The 15,364-nt window shown below is 51.0% G+C and overlaps 2 protein-coding genes across 4 annotated transcripts in view; one reads left to right on the top strand and one right to left on the bottom strand.

Annotated features, from left to right (window-relative positions):
• The window catches only part of Rtel1 (regulator of telomere elongation helicase 1), a 36,638-nt gene extending 30,999 nt beyond the window's left edge, over window positions 1-5,639 (top strand). The window contains exons 23-36 of the mRNA XM_057781509.1: window positions 433-579; window positions 658-773; window positions 985-1,108; window positions 1,214-1,358; window positions 1,443-1,585; window positions 2,133-2,228; window positions 3,068-3,266; window positions 3,465-3,605; window positions 4,144-4,221; window positions 4,379-4,603; window positions 4,701-4,859; window positions 4,970-5,095; window positions 5,170-5,273; window positions 5,382-5,639. Coding sequence (XP_057637492.1) covers window positions 433-579; window positions 658-773; window positions 985-1,108; window positions 1,214-1,358; window positions 1,443-1,585; window positions 2,133-2,228; window positions 3,068-3,266; window positions 3,465-3,605; window positions 4,144-4,221; window positions 4,379-4,603; window positions 4,701-4,859; window positions 4,970-5,095; window positions 5,170-5,273; window positions 5,382-5,462 — 1,884 coding nt within the window. The 3' untranslated portion in view covers window positions 5,463-5,639. The remainder of the gene's footprint in view (window positions 1-432; window positions 580-657; window positions 774-984; window positions 1,109-1,213; window positions 1,359-1,442; window positions 1,586-2,132; window positions 2,229-3,067; window positions 3,267-3,464; window positions 3,606-4,143; window positions 4,222-4,378; window positions 4,604-4,700; window positions 4,860-4,969; window positions 5,096-5,169; window positions 5,274-5,381) is intronic.
• A 1,326-nt stretch (window positions 5,640-6,965) lies between these two features.
• Window positions 6,966-15,327, bottom strand: Arfrp1 (ADP ribosylation factor related protein 1). 3 transcript variants are annotated; one of them, XM_057781516.1, is made up of 8 exons: window positions 15,176-15,327; window positions 14,586-14,692; window positions 14,207-14,294; window positions 13,918-14,000; window positions 10,406-10,487; window positions 10,017-10,087; window positions 8,678-8,778; window positions 6,966-8,604 (listed from the first exon to the last, which is right to left on the bottom strand). In XM_057781516.1, the coding sequence occupies exons 2-8, from the start codon at window positions 14,676-14,678 to the stop codon at window positions 8,517-8,519; spliced, it is 606 nt and encodes a 201-aa protein (XP_057637499.1). In that variant the 5' UTR covers window positions 14,679-14,692; window positions 15,176-15,327; the 3' UTR covers window positions 6,966-8,516. The 3 variants fall into 3 exon arrangements, with proteins under 3 accessions (XP_057637499.1, XP_057637500.1, XP_057637502.1); XM_057781517.1 differs by having other exon boundaries at window positions 14,503-14,692; window positions 15,176-15,315; XM_057781519.1 differs by lacking the exon at window positions 15,176-15,327 and having other exon boundaries at window positions 14,582-14,692.
• Window positions 15,328-15,364: the final 37 nt, after the last annotated feature.

Here is a 15,364-nt window from a genome sequence, read left to right as displayed (position 1 = left end):
GTTTTAACTTTAACATAGAAAAACTACATATAACAAGCAAGACTTACACTTATAGCATTTATATGTGCTTTATCTTCAACCTATGGCAGGGCAGAATAAAGCCAGGCAGGAAATCTAAACAGAGATATGGAGGGAGTAGGCGGGGCCAAGGAGACACCATGTAGCTGCCGAAGGAGACAAACACCCTGGAACTTTACTGGTAGGCCACAGCCTCGTAGTGATTCACAGATTAATAGAAATGGGTTAATTTAAGATGTAAGAGTTGGCTAGAAATATGCCTAAGCTATTGGCCAATCAACGTTGTAATTAATACAGCTTCTGTGTGATTATTCATGGCTGGGTGGCTGGGAAATGAACAAGCAGTCTCCTTTGACACCCTAAGCCGAGGTGGAGACCATCAGGGGAGAAGAGAGCCTATTTCCTATGTTCTAGGCCAGTGAAGGGCTGGACTTCTCAGACATGAACGGTCGTGGTGTGATTGTCACGGGCCTCCCATATCCCCCACGAATGGATCCCCGTGTTATCCTCAAGATGCAGTTCTTGGATGAGTTGAGAGCCCGGAGTGGGGCTGGAGGTCAGGTGAGATACCACAGTTCTGGGTGAGCAGGGAACTTTGGGGATCAAGGACCCTAATAACCAAAATTCTTTCCTTTTTAGTGCCTCTCTGGCCAGGAGTGGTACCAGCAACAGGCATCCAGGGCTGTAAACCAGGCAATTGGGAGGGTTATCCGCCACCGCCATGACTATGGGGCCATCTTCCTATGTGACCACAGGTACAGGAGGGCTCTGTGGCCACCCGCATATCCTACTTTCTAGACCGTAGACCCTCTTTCCCCTGTGTGAGGCCTACAGCAACCTTCCTGGCCCTGCCAGCAGATACTATTCCTTCACTTTGTGGCTTGAGCGTAGTGGCCGTAGGGCAGGGATGGCCCTTCGTCTTTGTGGTAGAGGACCTGAGCTGATTGCCATGCATTCACCCTCCAGGTTCGCCTATGCTGATGCCAGGGCCCAGCTTCCCTCCTGGGTGCGCCCTTACCTCAAGGTGTATGACAACTTTGGCCATGTCATCCGAGATGTAGCCCAGTTCTTCCGTGTTGCTCAAAAAACTGTGAGCTCCAAATGCCCAGTTGACTTGATTGTGTCCCATAAAGAAGCTGGGGTCCCTTCTCTGAGGAGCAATGGATGTAAGCCTTCTCACCTTATAATTCTACAGATGCCTTTGCCAGTTCACCAGGCTATGACCTCAAGTGTAAATGAGAGAGAAACTGCTGTCAAGGAGGCTACATTGTCCAGCCCTCTTCTATCCACCAGGAAAGCCATGAGCTTGGATGTGCATGTGCCCAGCCTGAGGCCCATAGGTGTGTTGGGTTGGGTATAAACCACACACGACAGAGACAGTATCCTTGCTTCCTGGTAAGCTTTCTGTCAACACATTTCTTTAGGATCGTCAGCTTCTGGAGACTCTGAGAGCAGCCTGTGTGTGGAGTATGAGCAGCAGCCAGTTTCTGCCCAGCAGAGGCCCGTGGGGCTGCTAGCTGCCTTAGCGTACAATGAGCAGAAGGCTGAGACATCTGAGAAGGAGCAGGTATGACGCAGGGTGAGGGTGTCTGGCACAAACATGGCCCTTTCCAGCACACAGCTGGGCAAGTGAGAGATTTCAGCACCTGTGCTGTACCATGCCTTATTCCCCAGGCCCTGTCTTCCATGATGCCACCACCGTATCTTTGGGGTGTCAGTCTGGCACAGTTCACCCCAAATCTAGCACATCCTGCTCCCTGCTGTGCCCAAAGCTGACTTTTCTTCTTCCAGCCTGTGTTGTGTGAATGGAGTCTCGAGCCTTTGCCCAAAAGCCTGTGAGCTCCTAGGTCTGACTTGGAGCTCTTCCCTTCATCCCTGCTCGGTTAGTCAGTTACCACAACCTGTGGCTCTCACTGCTACTTGCAAACAACAAAGGCAAGTGGCAGGGCATAAAAGGGACAGGATCTCAGCACTGCCAGCAGGGCTAGGGATGAGACCCCTCCCTTCATCCTTCTGTTCAGGACACAGGCAAGGATCCTGGAGACCCGAAAGGATATCACAGGTGCTTTGGGAACTCTGGGTTTGGTTTGGGACCACAGCTGTATTTCCCTCAGGCACCTGGCTCCTCCACCCTGTCTCTCCGATGTGAGAAGAGGCCGTCTGTTGAGCAGAGAGGAGGAAGGAGGAAGGTCAGGCTGGTCAGCCATCCGGTATGTCAGCCATTCCTGCAGCCAAGCTAGCTGTTTGTAGGCATATGTGGGAATTTTGCCTCTGGTGCCCATTGCCCCAACCAAGCAGAGGGTATGATTAGATTTGAATGGCCATGATGTTGATAACCTAGGGACTCTAATTTACCATTCTTTAAGAGGACAACCCCTCTTTTCTGCTGGAATCCGGCCTGACCCTTAGGCCCATTTTATTTGAGGTTTATTTGAGGTCGTGGTTTCCTCTGCTATAATGAGCAGAACGGCTTGGTACTGGCTCTTTCTGAGTATGAACACTGAATTATCCATATGAGGAGGTGCAGTGTGTTCCTAGTTTCCGATGAAACATTAAGTTACAGCCTGAGCCATTAACCCCTTGTCTGCTGGAAATCCCCAAGTGTGGTGGCTTTTGTCCTTATCCTGCTTGTGAGAAGAATCAGACAGAGCCCAGGAAGGATGATGTATCAGGAAGTAGACTATCTGGGAAGGGCCTAAGCAAATGGTAGGCCTTGGTTTACAAGTTCTCTGCAGGTCTGAGATGTGCAGACCTAGGGTTGAATCTGTTGAGAAGTGTTCTCCACAACATGTGCTATGGGGCAGCAAGCTACACAGGCTCCTATAGTTTCCTGGGTCCTTCGGTGAGGTTTGAGATGGGCCTAAGCTTCACCGCACACCAGAGCTGGACTTTGGTCTCCAGCAGCCCTCTCTGCTTCTTGTCCCAGTAGATGGTTTATAGGCAGTAGCCTGAATGCAAGTCGTTATCCCCTGGCCCTAGACTCTGTCCTGCCTCCAAGGCAGGAGGGAAGGGCTGACTCTGATAGGACTTTTGATCATTTGTCTTGCAGGAGAAACCAGTGGCTGGCACACAAGAAGACAGAGCCAAACTGTTCATGGTAGCAGTGAAGCAAGCACTGAGCCAAACCAACTTCAACACCTTTACTCAGACCCTACAGCACTATAAGGGTTCTGATGACTTTGAAGCCCTAGTGGCTTCTCTCATCAGCCTCTTTGCTGAAGACCCTAAGAAGCACACTCTATTTAAAGGTACCCTCACCTTCAGAATTCTGCTAGAGGGCTAACACCACAGTGGTGGGGTGGAACTGCTTCTGAAGGCTACTAGGGCCCAGGGTTGTCTCTGTTTCCTAGAGAAAGGTCCTGGTGGGTAGGCCATGGTCCGCAGAGCCCCAAGCCCATCAGTCACAGTTCATGGAGCCCATAAACTCAGACATCTACTCTTTACAGGCTTCTACCAGTTTGTACGACCTCACCACAAGCAGCAGTTTGAAGACGTCTGCTTCCAGCTGACAGGCCAACACTGTGGCTACCAGCCAAAGCATGGCCTTCCCTTCCAAGAACAAGCACAGTCAGCTGCGGACCCCACCAGTGAGCAAGGCCCCAGGCTAGACCCTCAATCTTAGATTTGCAAGGCAGTTTACACCCGAGATGGGCATAGTAGACATCCTTAGGGTTTTGCTTGCCCAGATCAGCCAAGCTGATTCTGATTCTGTTGCCCAACAATAGCAGTATTTGTTGGATGAACTCTGTCTCCTAGCCTAGGCATCCAAGAGATCTTCCCCTGGGGAATTCATGCTAGAGTCTTGGCAGCTGGGTACCTGTCCTACTTCTGTCCTGAATGAATAGCTGAGCTGGCCCCTGCACAGAGGCAGTACCTGTTCCAGTGCTTGCTGCAGGGCAGGTGTGGCAGAGGGACTTACTCAATTGGGGGAAATTCACCTTTTGGTGAGGTTCCTAATGTCTGTACTTAGGCTCCTGAGTTGGAGCCATTGTCTGGGCCCTCAAAGCCAGTTGGGTGGGTCTGTGATGTGGTCCCTTTCCTGTCTGAGGAGTGTGAGGTCTAGTCTTAGGAGCATATTTCTCCAGGAAGGAGAGTGTCAAGAACCTAAACTAACTTTGTCTGAAGGTATAGGTAGACAGCTGGATCCTGGGGAGCACCTGAACCAGGGGAGGCCTCACCTGTCTGCCCATCTGCCTTCTAAAGGTACTAAAGACCTCATGTGGGACTTAAAAATCCGTGAAGAGTTGTATGGACTGCTTGATTCTTAAACCCATTTGTCCTGAGCAGCTGACAGATTCTACAGGGATATCTGGGAGGAAGGAGAATGGGTAGGGACTCCCAGTAACTTCTCTCCCACCAGGAGACCTCAGCAATTGTCCAAAAGTGGGGTGTACAGTAAAGAAACCCAGCCAGCCTGCTGTGAGTGCCTACCTATCCGACATCCGTAAGGCTCTGGGACCTACAGACTGCAGCCAGCTTATGGCAGCTCTGAGGGCATACAAACAGGATGATGACCTGGGCAAGGTGCTGGCTGTGGTGGCTGCACTGACTACTGCAAAACCTGAACACTTATCCCTGCTACAGAGTATGTAGTCCTTGAATGTGAGGCATAGGTTCTAGAGAGTGGGCGGTGTAGGGGCTGTATGTAAGAACTGCAGAGCCTGAACAAAAATTCCCCGCAGGGTTTGGCATGTTTGTGCGTCCCCACCACAAGCCCCAGTTTCAGCAGACCTGTGCGGACCTTATGGGCTTGCCAACCACAAGCAGGGGCTTGGAGATACCAGGTCCCAGGGAAGAGAGCACAACTGGGCCTTCTGAGCTCTCCGAGGGCACAAAAGCAGGTGAGGGCCCCCTTGATGACTCCCTCCACCCTTGCCCTGTAACACTGTGGCCCTCATACTCAGGAGCGAACAGGAGGGAAACACATGCTTCTTACATTTGCTGTCTGTAGGTCCTTCAGTGTCCAAGAAACCTGAGAAGACCCAGAGTAAGATCTCATCCTTCTTTAGACAGAGGCCAGAACAGAATGTGAAGTCTGATGGTTCTACCCCAGTGAAGCTTATGAAGCCTGATCGGAGTAAGCAATAGGGGCAACAGGGACTGCTGGTTATGGCAGGGCCCTGGGACTGTGCTCACTCAGACCTCCTACAGCAGTGTTTGTGTGCCCAGCCTGTGCAACTGAAGACATAGCGCTTTTCCAGTGCCCCTCCTGTGACTTCTGCCGCTGCTGGGCCTGTTGGCAACTGCAGCTCCAGGTTGGGGTCTGACCCTCTCCAGCCCATTCGGCGTCTCCCCAGGTGGTGGGCTGGGGGCCTAGGGTGTGCACTTGGCCAAGCTGCAGTGCCTAGCAGGTATCTCTACAGGCCTCTAGAATGTGTCCAGCTTGTGGTGCTGTTAACAGGAAGCAGAGCATTACTCAGGTCTTCTGGCCGAAGCCCCAGTGATGTGACAACTGGCTGATCCACCACAAGTCTTTACCATCTAGTGGATCTGAACCCACCTGCGAGAAACCCTGAAACCTCAGGGCATGATGGGTGGGTCTGCTAGATGCCTTCTTGCCGGACATTTTGAGCGCCCAAGGCTGTTCAATAAAACCAATTGACAGGATGATGTTCATGCCTCGGCTTACACAATTTGAGTGTCACAGAGGTGCTAAGTATCCTGGTACAGTTCCAGAGCAGCCAAAGCTACAGACTCTGCCTCGAAGGAGAGGAGCAATGCCAGACAATGGTGGCACACACTTAATCCCAGCACTTGGGAGGCTATCTTTGAGTTTGAGGCCAGCCTGGTCCAGGGCTACACAGAGAAACCTTGTCTCAAAAAATGAGACACGGGAGAACAGCTATCTGGGAAGATCCCTTCCCTCCTCACAGACCTGCAGTGTTCTGTGTCAGCTTCTAAACTGATAGGGGTCACTCCTTCGTTGAGGACTTATCTATATGAAACTGTCCAGCCCAACTACACTGGAAGCCAGGGTGCTTATGTGTGTATGTGTACTTTCCCCATGAGCTTGAGCATGGGCGTTCTTAGCTTTTACAACACCATCTGGCACTGGCATGGAGTGAGACTATAGGAGTTTAGGACTTAAGCTACAGAAGATAGACCCCAAATATTCCCCAATCCTGCCCTCTTCCACCCTAACATAACAGCAGGAATACTCAGAGGGGCTGCACCCTAGAGGCACCTCAGCCAGCTGCTCAAGTTCAGAGCAGTGCTGTCCTCACTGTAACTGCTCTACCCTGGCCTTGGTTTGGTCTTCAACTTTACCCAGTTCTTCCTTACTTTGTAGACAGGGTCAGAACCCTGGAAAGGCTCTTTTAGCCCAAGGAGATGAAAAAAGGTTCCTTGCAGGAAATGTCAGGTGTCAGTTCCAAATACATGTTGGCCCTCCTTAACCTTTTCCAACAGAGGGCTCAGGGGACTTTCATCAGGCAGTCTCTAGCCTGAAAGCCCCTCTTTCAACAGCCCTGTCCTTTGTTTCCACGGGCATTTTGTTCCTACTTTCATGCCTTGTTTAATGTTCTGGCATTTTCTTTAGTTCTTTGAACTTAGCAACCCATATGGTCTCTCCTGACTTCTTTGTATGAGCTCTGAACACACCATCATGGAATTTTGACTTTCTGGAACATTTCTTTTTAAAGGGTTGTGACTGCAGCAGGCCCTGGTAAACCCAGGAAAATGGGGTTCACCACTATCACAGGAGGCCCTGCAGCCTCTGTAACAGCTCTCCAACAAGAGTGAAGCTCAGGATTACACACTCTGCTGTTACAATTGCTTCAGCTGCTGCCTGAGGCTAGGATGCCCCATCTGTAGAGGTGCTAATGCAACAATTTTCTTGTGACTGGCTAATTCTGCACTGTATATAGGACTTTATTCTATGCTCCCAATCAATGTCACCCTAACCTTACACCTCTTCAGGTTTATTTATTTGCTGTGTTTTGAGACGGTTTCTCCGTGTAACAGCCCTGGCATTCGCCTTGAACCCACAGAGATGTGCCTGCCTCTGCCTTCCAAGTTCTGGAAGTTTTTATAAAGCTATTATTCATTTCAGAAAGACAGCTGTTCTCAATTTGCAGCTCTGTCCCAAAGGTTACTCTATGAAGCTCCTAATCTTGCTCAATGTTGACAGAATTGAGGGGAGGTGGCCAGAGAGACATCTTGAATGTCTGCTGCCCCATGCTAGACTTCCCCTTGGTTTGTCCATCTTATGAGCAGCCTTTTCTTTAATTCCCAGGAGGATCCTCAAGGAAGGATTCAACCCAGCTCATAGGACACCTATGGGATAGGACCTCTCCTTGAATCAGAGTACCCACTGCCCTCTTCCTGATTCATAACTTCTTAGCTACTCCTTCCAACCCCCCTTGAAGAGGATGACCTTGGACAGGAGCCAATAGGTCTTGAACCCAAGGCTTAGCCACAGCTACAAACCTCCCTGGGAGCTCCTGCTCAGCAGGCATTCTAGGGCAGCAGCTTCTGGCTATAATCACCAGACAGTGGGGAACCAGTGTTTGACTGCTGGAAGGGATGATTGGACAGGAGCCACTTAGGCTGTCTTTATTTTACAACCTTATCCTGGCCACATGAGGAAGAATTTAACCTAGTAGGCTTAGTGGGCAGGGCTGCTGCCCCCCAGGAATCCGCACCTCACACCCATCCAGCACTTCACTGACATGGACCCTGTAGGGACCGAGCCCACCTGCACTAGCTATAGCAACACCTAATAACCTGGTGAAAGGTGTGCCCTCAGGACACCACACAACCTGAGTATGGGAGCACTGAAGTGTACACTCAGTGAGATTTCTAGATCAGCTTTCTCCTTTGGAGATAAATCAGAGAGAATAAGGGAAGTCAGACTTCCCAGGCAGGTCTACTGAACCCTGTCTTGAGACTGTACCAAAACCTAGTGGAAAGGTGAGTGTGGTACCTCCACACCTATAATTCCCACAGGTACAGGGAAGGAGGCAAAAGGTTCTGGGTTAACATGGGTTACAGAAAACTCTTGTCTCACACTCAACTCCAAACAAAACAAGGGGCCATCTGGCCTCTGGAATGTGGGCTAAGTCTTTCTTCAAGTGGGGACTAGCCCTGGCCATTCCCACCTTTTACATGGGCAAGCTGGACAAAGCAGCTGCCAGGAACAGACCTCCCATTTCAAGCAGGATGCCCTCAAACTCCACTTTGGAATGGGCCAACAGGCAAGCCTAGGGGTAGCCTCACCCCAACCCCTCCTTACAGGTTTGGGAGGGTCCCAGATCTGGAATGGGGTGGAATGGGAGGTAGGGCATCTAGAGCTGGATGACCTGTATGCCCCCCATTTGTCTCTGGATACCTACATTTTCCAGACACAGAGAAAAGTTTGTCTTAGAGAAAACATAAAGCGAATAAACGAATGAACAAACACAGCCAGCTCAACCCCAGCATCGGTGGCACACAGCCAGCAGGGAGTACTCTTCCAACACCAGGGATGAATAGTCCCAAGACTGCGAAGCTGGCATTGCTTATGTGATGTCCCTCTGCCGTGGTGGCCGGTGAACATTCCTCACGACACACTTCACCATCCATTCGATGCCCTCTCGAACTCCTTTGCTGTGGAGACAGTATGTGTGAGGCAGGGCTAGCCTTGGTCCTGAGAACTCTAGAGAGTGAGGCCTCAACTCACCCTGTGAGAGCAGAGCAGGCCTGGGTCAGACAGTCTCGTCGGCCAATCTTGCAGGTACAGTCACTGAATGCAGTCTTGATGTCAGGAATGGAGAGGCAGGTCTGACGGGAGGTGAGACTCTGAGATACTTCCACCACCTAGCTCCATCCAGCTTGTTTGTTCACTTGGGCTTCAGGAAGGCGGCAGTCCCTCAGTAGAGGTGAGCCTGCTGCACCTGGTCCAAGTCTACTGTGGACGGCTTTGCCCAGGGCTTTAGGGAACCTACACACAGCTCTCAAGAGAGCATCCCACACCTCCCCCATGAACAACCCCCAGAGCATCTATCAGCACAACACTGAAGTAAGTCAGGAGCTCTAGTGCCAAGTGAGGAAGGGTCCAGGGTCCTGGGGTTGAGAAGCCTTGGTAGTATTCAGTGGCTTCTCTGTTCCCCTTTCCATCTAAGGGAATGCCCTGAGTTCCTTAACCAAGTACCAGAGACCTCTATTACTAGTTTTGGGACAGAGATGGAGTGGGGGGAAGTCCTCAGGAAAATGAATGGAGAACAGGTCATGTTAGATGTAACTAGGTAGATACACAGGGCCACAGAAAAATGAAGCTTCCTTGGCCCTCTAGCTACTGGTTGCTACCTTGTCCTCCATGGTTCTTTCTGTACAGAGCCCCTTTTGTAAGATGGTGGAAACTTTGTGTGGCCAGAAGTCCAAAGGGAAGTAGCACCTCGTCTCAGAAGATGCCCATTATCTTTCCCCTCCACTCCCACTTTAAAAGCTAAAGATTTGTTTTTTATTATATATATGAATGTGTCGGAGTGGGGTATGTACAAACGAGAACAGGTATCTACTAAGGCTAGAGGTGTCAGATCCCCTGGAGCTGCAATCCCAGATGGCTGTGAGCCACCTGACATGGGTACTGGGAATCAAACTCGGGTGTTCTGGAAGGGCATACATGCTCTTAATCTCTGAACCATCTCTAATGCCCCCCACTCCCACTTCTTTGAACCCAGAATTTTCTCCCAGGTCTTGCTCTAGGCCCCTTACTCCCAGAATCCCTGAGGACGCCCACAGACACAAGTCCCTGGTCCTCCCTTGGGAAAGAAGATGGATCTGCACTCTCACTGTAAGAACCTCTAGTATGAACATGCCTGGTGGCAGCTCCAGTGACACCCAGAAAGGAACTGAAGTTGGCAAGGTGGGGATCCTAAGGGTGTGAAGGAGGGTCCCAAGAAGGGTAGAGAGAGGTTGGGATAGAAGGTAGAGACACTAAGTTCTGGAATCTGGAGGCATACAAGTCACTTTCTTTACAGTGGCAATAGAGGCCCTTACAGCAGCTTTGTGGGGCTCACCTCCACATCCTGCTTGTTGGCCAACACCAGGATGGGGACACCGTCCAGTGCTTCACTCGAAACCACCTTCTCTGAGGAAAGCAGGAGAGGTGGTGCCTTGCACCCTGTATCCTGTTTGTGACTGCAGGCTCTGCCGAGGCCCCAAGGTGTGTGCAGACAGCTCCCTTCCACCCTTTCCCTCACAAACTAGACAGCCCGAGCAACACGACTGAGGCGTTTTTTGGCATTGGCATCAGGTGTAAACCCAGCCTCCCTTAAGGAAAGTTCCAGACGTGGGAGGATACAGATTAGACTGGTACACACCCCTTGATATGCCCATCCCCACACGATTCCCTAGATGTAGGTCTTCCCATCTTCTCTCCCTCCTCGAGTGGCCACGCCACACTCACCAAATGCCTCTTTGGATTCTGACAGTCTCTCCTCATCAGTGGAGTCAATGACATAGATGACACCATGGCACTCTGCATAGTACTAGAAGGAAGAGGAGGGATTGGGGGCTACAGGTGAGACCTTGTGTCACAATCACCAGAAGAGGCCCACAAGAGGAAGTGGTGAAAACTTTGCTACCCCAGGCCCACAATGAAAAAATTGGCACAACCTAGTGGGAAGACTTGCAAGGAAGCGTTCTGGGGCTGACTGAGTGGTAGAGATAACATCGCACCTTAGAGGAAGGCTCGCTGGTTCTGGCAGGTTCATCTACTTCCTCCTGCTCACAAGCTGCTCTTGAGAACTCACCTGCTGCCCTGGCTATAGCATGCTGAGTAAAGGGTAAGAGACAGAGCTAGAGGTTGCAAAGCTAAGAGGCTCATGGCTGAGGTCAGCACTGCCTATGAAGCTATCCTGCTTGAACAAAAATGACAGTACTGATCTCAGGTTAGACGTAGGCTTCCAACAAGGGTGAGGAATGGACAGCACTCCTGAGGAAAACAGATGGGACAAGGTAAGTGTAGGGATGAAGACATTGTATGAGCTCCTATGCCAATCAGAAAAATAATACCTGTCAATATGGGGCAAACAGCATACACTTGCCACTTCACATTAGGATCACGCTGGGAGAAGTCAACACTGACTGGTAAAATAATGTGCTACAGACAGGGTAGGATGTATACCACTGAGGTTGTGTGACAAGTAAGAAAGGAACACTACACCCAAGTCAGTAAAACTCCCTTCCTACCTGCATTTCCCATAGAGTACGAGAGGCCAGTCCCAGGTCCTTTCTGCAGGGCTTTGTAGCCAGACTCATCCAAATAGCTCCAACCTTGCAATGGGTCTGGCACAGAAGCTGCTAGCTCTCAAGGCAAGACAGTGGGTTAGCCTATTGCTAGAGGCCTGAGAGCAGGCAGGTTCTACTGTAGAGGCATTTATGATAACAGTGGATGATATAAGGGTTGCAACAAGCCCAGTGAGTCAGCAGGCAGCACTAGCTCCAGAGGTCGTCAGGAATGTCTTATGTGATTAGGCACAAGACTTAGGAACCAAGTAGAGTCACCCATCACATCCACAGGCATAAGGTCCAACAGCTGCCAGAGAGATGAGAGAGGCATACTAACCTCAGCTGAGAAGTCACACCTGTGGCTATGAGTGTGCACTGGGGGAGGGGCAAAGAGACCTGCATAACCAACAGAAGGAAACACTCTTAGCTAGACATGGGACAGACCAGAGACAGATAGCCCACCTGGTCTGCTTGTGTGAGAAGTGATATAAGCCTGGCATGTGCACAGATCTATGGACAAAAGCACTCTGCTCGGTCAGCAGAGTAGGTACCAAAGCCTAAGCCTAAGGCAAATGAAGCAGCAGACATGGTGACTTGGTTTCTATCTCAGGGTTCACCAGAGCAATGTCAAGAGCAACTGGTCCATTGGTGGTGTTGTGCTAGACTGAGTGGCAGACCAAAAACTTATCAGTATAGGTTCTGTTCACCAAGGCCAATGGAGCCCCTGCTAGGCACTTCACTTGATAGGGCAGCATGGCTAAGTCCTATGAAGTATCATCTCTTAAGAAAGTCTGGGGGAACCAGAATACAAGCATGTCTCCTTAGCAACAACATGAGACACTGGGCCACAGTCATATGTCAACTGACTTTCCTTTCAGCAGAGGAGACTCAAGTCACAAAAATACAGCCTGTCGCCCTAGCAGGACAGACAGCATTGGGCCACAGTGCCCGTGTGGTAGCACTATTGCAGAATACCAGGACCAGATACTAACTCTCACAATGAGAAGACTTCCTAAGGTGCTACGTTCAGGCCAGGACACAGCATCCAAGAACCAAGGTAAGACAAGAGGCCCTTCTTCCTGACCCTCCTAGTAATCTAGAAGCAGCTCTGCTGCACATCTTTACAACCCCAAGTACTATAGGGATCAAGGGTAAGGGAGAGTGGGTCCTGTCCACCAAAGCAACAAGCCCAGCAGAGCCAAACATGGCTACCTAGTGGGCACACTGGGTGGGCTCCATCTGCTCAAAGATAACTGCCCCTGATTGGCCGGAGACAGGATGACAGGTGACTCAATCAGTCATCAGGAAGTCACATCACGGCCAGCTGACAAGGTTGCTGTCTACCCTCCTCCTGGAAGGGGCCTCCCAATGTGGGGTACATATCCAAGCAGTGCACAGACAATCACTCTGGCTGTTCATCGCAAAGAGCAGTGACTGGTGACTCAGAAGATGGCAGGCTTGGGGTCCTAGCCGGCTCTGCTAAGTTCCCTCTCTGCCAGCGTCCTGGTGATGACCCCAATACACATACTCTGCATCTCACTGTCCACTTCAAGACCTAACCTGTGACAAGATGGTCATTAAGTGATTTGATTCCCCACCTGTGTCTCATGTTTGGAGGTGCCAATGTACATCACTGCCCCCTAACTAGGCTTGTCCTCTCTGTCCAACCTGGTGGCCATCAGAGACCTTCTGCATATAGCATAAATACCACCTTCTTGCTAAGTTACAGCAAGAAGAAACACCTTAGGGAAGCCCAGGAAAGAACTGGGAGCAAAACTGGCCCTTGATTGTAATATACGGCTGCTGGGAAGCATGACAGTAGCTGAAGCACCTGTACCACAGCACTGGGCTGTACCAGATAACCGTGCCAACCCACAGGGCAGGAGACCACTGAAGGAAAGTCAGGGCTTGTTCTACACAGTGCTGGACCTAGTACCTGGCATAGGCTGGGTGGAGGAGACGCCAGCGTAGGAATGTATATAGAGAGAAGTCTTAGAAATGCTAAAACAATGCCCAAAGAAGAGGCAGGTGCTATCTGCTTCTGAGAAAATCCTTCTCAGATGGGGAAGAGGCCATCTGGAAGAACCATGAGAAGCTAGAATGAGGTAGGCAGACTCGCCAGGAAACAAAAGATTTGTACACTCCCTATATATGATCTCTGTCATTTCTGTCTGCTTCTAAGGGCATAGGTTATAGAATTCCCCAGTCAGGGCTCTATACTGACTACCCTGGTGAACAATGCTTCTTTCTTTGGGATTGACAGTGGCCTTGTCAGGAAAAGGCTAGGTTGCCTATGGGAGCTTCTCTGGTACCACTTCTATGTTGATTCTGGCCCCGGGTTTTGCCAGAGTGAGACAGAAAGCAACCTGGGAACCTGGGATAGGATTGAAGAGAAAACCTTTGGACAGGGCCAACAAGATGGCTCAGCAGGTAAAGGTGCTTGCTATGCAAGCCTGACAATCTGAGTTTGATCTTTGGATCCCATGTAAATGTCAGAAAATAGACTCTACAAAGTTGTCCTCTGACCTCTACATGTATGCTGTGATAATCCTCTACCCCCAATAAAAAGTAATTTTTAAAAAAGAGAAAACCTTCAGGGTAAATGTGGACAACAGGCACGCTCATGGAAGAAGAGGCTAAGAGAAGCCATCTAGAGAAAGACAGCAGGAAGCAGAGAGTTTGTCTTACCTTGTCCCACAAAGACTGCAGCTCTTCTTGCCCACCTAAGTCCCAGAACATGAGACGAGCCTTCCCCACGTCCACAGTGCCAACTGGGGAAAGGACAGAATGAGCTAGCCCCTGACCTTAGTCTTTACACAGAAAGTCCCAGCTCTTCCTGGGATAAGGCAAACCCTTCGGGTACCAATTCCAGAGAATGGAGAGACAGGGACCTGGCCACTGGCCAGCTGGGCTGCGGAGCCTGCAGCACCCACCTCTAAGGGACCCCTAAGTTCATATCTCTAAGGTGCCCTCTTACTGTTTAGACCCACGGTGGTGGTGATTTTAGATAGACTCATCCCCTTGTAGTTCTTGTTAAACCGTGTTTTTGATTGTTCCAAGAAGGTCTGAGGAAAGAAAGAGAGGTGGTTATAGTGGCAGCTAAAGCAGTTTTCTGGTGTCTTTCCGAAATATCCCTTCGCACCCATACGCTTTGGGAAAATTCAGGCCTCCACACCCACACGCTTTGGGCAACTCCGGGCTTTCACACACATACACACACACACACGAACCTCTGCCTGTTGAATGCTCTTTGGGAGGCTGGTGGCAACTAACCTGTAGTCTTGGGTGGGGGTTAGATTTCCAAAGAAGAAAACATAAGGCAGGGAATAGGACTTGGTGAGAGAATAGGCACCTACTGTCTTCCCAGCATTGTCCAGGCCCAGGATCAGGATGCAGTATTCGTCCTTCTGGAACATGTACTTGTACAGCCCCGAAAGCAGCGTATACATCCTGCCCTGGCACCCTGAGAAACGTCAAGGTGTGCACCGGGGGCATTAGCCTCGGGCCCGCTTCATCGGTGGTCCGTCGTCTATCCAGCTAGCTTTCAGATGTGGAGCCTCGTGGCGTGGCTCATGACTCCTTGTGCCCTGTTTTATAAGATTCCCGACCCCGCCTCCACCGCCGACCACCTGCACTAAACTGGGTCATTCCCACTTCGGAATGCACCATCAGCCCTGAAAAACTCGCGGTGGCCTACTCTGCTCTGCCTCCCTAAGGCTCCTCTTTCCGGACCCTCCACTCAGCACTAGGAACTACGACTGTCGCAGGTTCTAAGCCAGCGACCAGAGTCTAGGGTGCTCCCGAGAGGCAGCGCTGCTGCCGTGGGCCGGCTTCGGAACCCCGCCGCTGCCAGGCCCAAAGAGCCTCGGAACCAGCCGCCGAGGTCGTTTCCGTCCACTCCCGTAGGGTTCTGGAACCCGGGTCCCTCAGCCTGGCTGAAACCCACCTCCACCTGCTCAGATCCGGGAGCCTCAGCCGCCGACGCCGCGCTGCAAGCCCCTCCGACCTCGCGTTGACCCCGCGCGGTGCAGGACGGGACACCTACCGGCGGTCCAAGTACGGGTGGAACCATATCCCAGCGGCCCCCGCGCGCCCCAGCCTGGCAGGTCCGGAACGCGGCCACTTCCGGCAGCAT

The sequence above is a fragment of the Chionomys nivalis genome, chromosome 9 (genome assembly GCF_950005125.1).
Source record: "Chionomys nivalis chromosome 9, mChiNiv1.1, whole genome shotgun sequence".
In the NCBI taxonomy this organism is placed as follows: Eukaryota; Metazoa; Chordata; class Mammalia; order Rodentia; family Cricetidae; genus Chionomys; species Chionomys nivalis.
This window is presented reverse-complemented; position numbering and strand designations above follow the sequence as displayed.

Excerpts from the sequence above, each read along its gene's own strand:
- Arfrp1 (XM_057781516.1), bottom strand. The coding sequence starts at position 14,678 with ATGTATACGCTGCTTTCGGGGCTGTACAAGTACATGTTCCAGAAGGAC. Across the intron at positions 14,001-14,206 it reads CACCACCGTGGGTCTAAACA|TTGGCACTGTGGACGTGGGG; the intron begins GTAAGAGGGCAC and ends TCCTTTCCCCAG. Across the intron at positions 10,088-10,405 it reads AGAATCCAAAGAGGCATTTG|AGAAGGTGGTTTCGAGTGAA; the intron begins GTGAGTGTGGCG and ends TGCTTTCCTCAG.